Raw genomic sequence first — 1,219 nt, forward strand, 5'->3', positions numbered from 1 at the left:
AAAAAAAAAAAAAACATAAAAAATAAAAATAAAGAGGCAGTCAGCCGGGCGCGATGGCGCACACCTATCACCCCAGCGCTTTGGGAGGCCGGGGCGAGAGGCCTGCCTGAGCTCGCCGGTCGAGACCAGCCCGGGCAACTTGGCGAGACCTCGCCTCTGCAATAAACCAAAAGCAGTGCACGCCTGTAGCTCCAGCTACTTGGGAGGCTGAGGCGACGGCGTGAGACTCCGACTCAGAAAAATGCATGAACGACAAAGAGAGGGGGAAGCGCGTCGGGCCCAGCCGGGGCTTCGGGGAAGCCCTCGTGCCTGGCCCCGCGGCCTCCTTCCCTTCCCGCCCCAGCCTCCACGCCCGGACTCGCACCAGGTCCTCCAGCCCCCGGCCTCGGGGACCCCCGGCCTCCGCGCCCGACGCACCCCGCCCACCTGCATGATAGTCTTGCGGATCTTCCAGAGCCGGTACGTCTCCTCCTCGTCGTCCATGGCCCCAGCCGCCCGCAGCCGCTGCGCGTGCGCGAGTCCCGACCCGCGAGGACTGCGCCTGCGCCTCATCCCGGTGAGGCCCCCGCCGCGCCCCGCGCAGGGTGTCCTCAGCGAACGCCTGAAGGCAGGGAAGCCCGGGACCGGCGGCACCAAGGGCAGCCCGAGTCTTCCGCGGGAGGTGATCACAGCTGCGAAGCCCTCACCTCCGCAGTTCTCACGCGGCTTGGGCCGCAAGGCCTCTCGGGAGTTGTAGTTTCCGGTCCACTCCGGTCTGGAGGCCGCCCTCTAGGGTCGCAAGGCCTCTCGGGAGTTGTGGTTCCCACTACTCTCCAGTCTGGTGGGGCGGCTTAGAATCCTATCCCGGTAGGCGGTGGCGAGGGGTTGGGAGGGGAAACTGGGGTCTGGGCGGGGTCAAGGGGCAACCTGGCTACTGGGGACGGTCGGGGCGCCTAGTGGGCGCTGTATAAATATTTGCGCATCCGACTGCAGGGGCCTTCTCATTGGGCCCAACCCACGCCTAAGTTAATGCCCCCAAGGCTCAGTTTCCCCACCTGTGCAATGGACATCATGTGTTCGGACTCCGGAGGGTTAACTGAGCGTCCTGGGGGAAGCCTGGCATCGCCCCAGGTGCTTGAAGTGCGCCCGTCTCTGTCCTTAGCCCCCCTGGCCTGGGTGTCCCCACCCCAGCCACCCCCTCTCCAACCAAGTTCTTTTTTTCCTCTTTTTTTTTTTTTTT

At 64.6% G+C, this 1,219-nt stretch overlaps 1 protein-coding gene across 1 annotated transcript in view; it reads right to left on the reverse strand.

The window, feature by feature from the left end:
• POLR2E (RNA polymerase II subunit E) overlaps positions 1 to 549 on the reverse strand; it is a 5,149-nt gene extending 4,600 nt beyond the window's left edge. The window contains exon 1 of the mRNA XM_021711753.1: positions 427 to 549. Within this exon, the coding sequence (XP_021567428.1) occupies positions 427 to 483 (57 nt within the window). The 5' untranslated portion in view covers positions 484 to 549. The remainder of the gene's footprint in view (positions 1 to 426) is intronic.
• Positions 550 to 1,219: the final 670 nt, after the last annotated feature.

The sequence above is a fragment of the Carlito syrichta genome, unplaced genomic scaffold (genome assembly GCF_000164805.1).
Source record: "Carlito syrichta isolate Samal-C Ts95f unplaced genomic scaffold, Tarsius_syrichta-2.0.1 Scaffold85555, whole genome shotgun sequence".
Taxonomy (NCBI): Eukaryota; Metazoa; Chordata; class Mammalia; order Primates; family Tarsiidae; genus Carlito; species Carlito syrichta.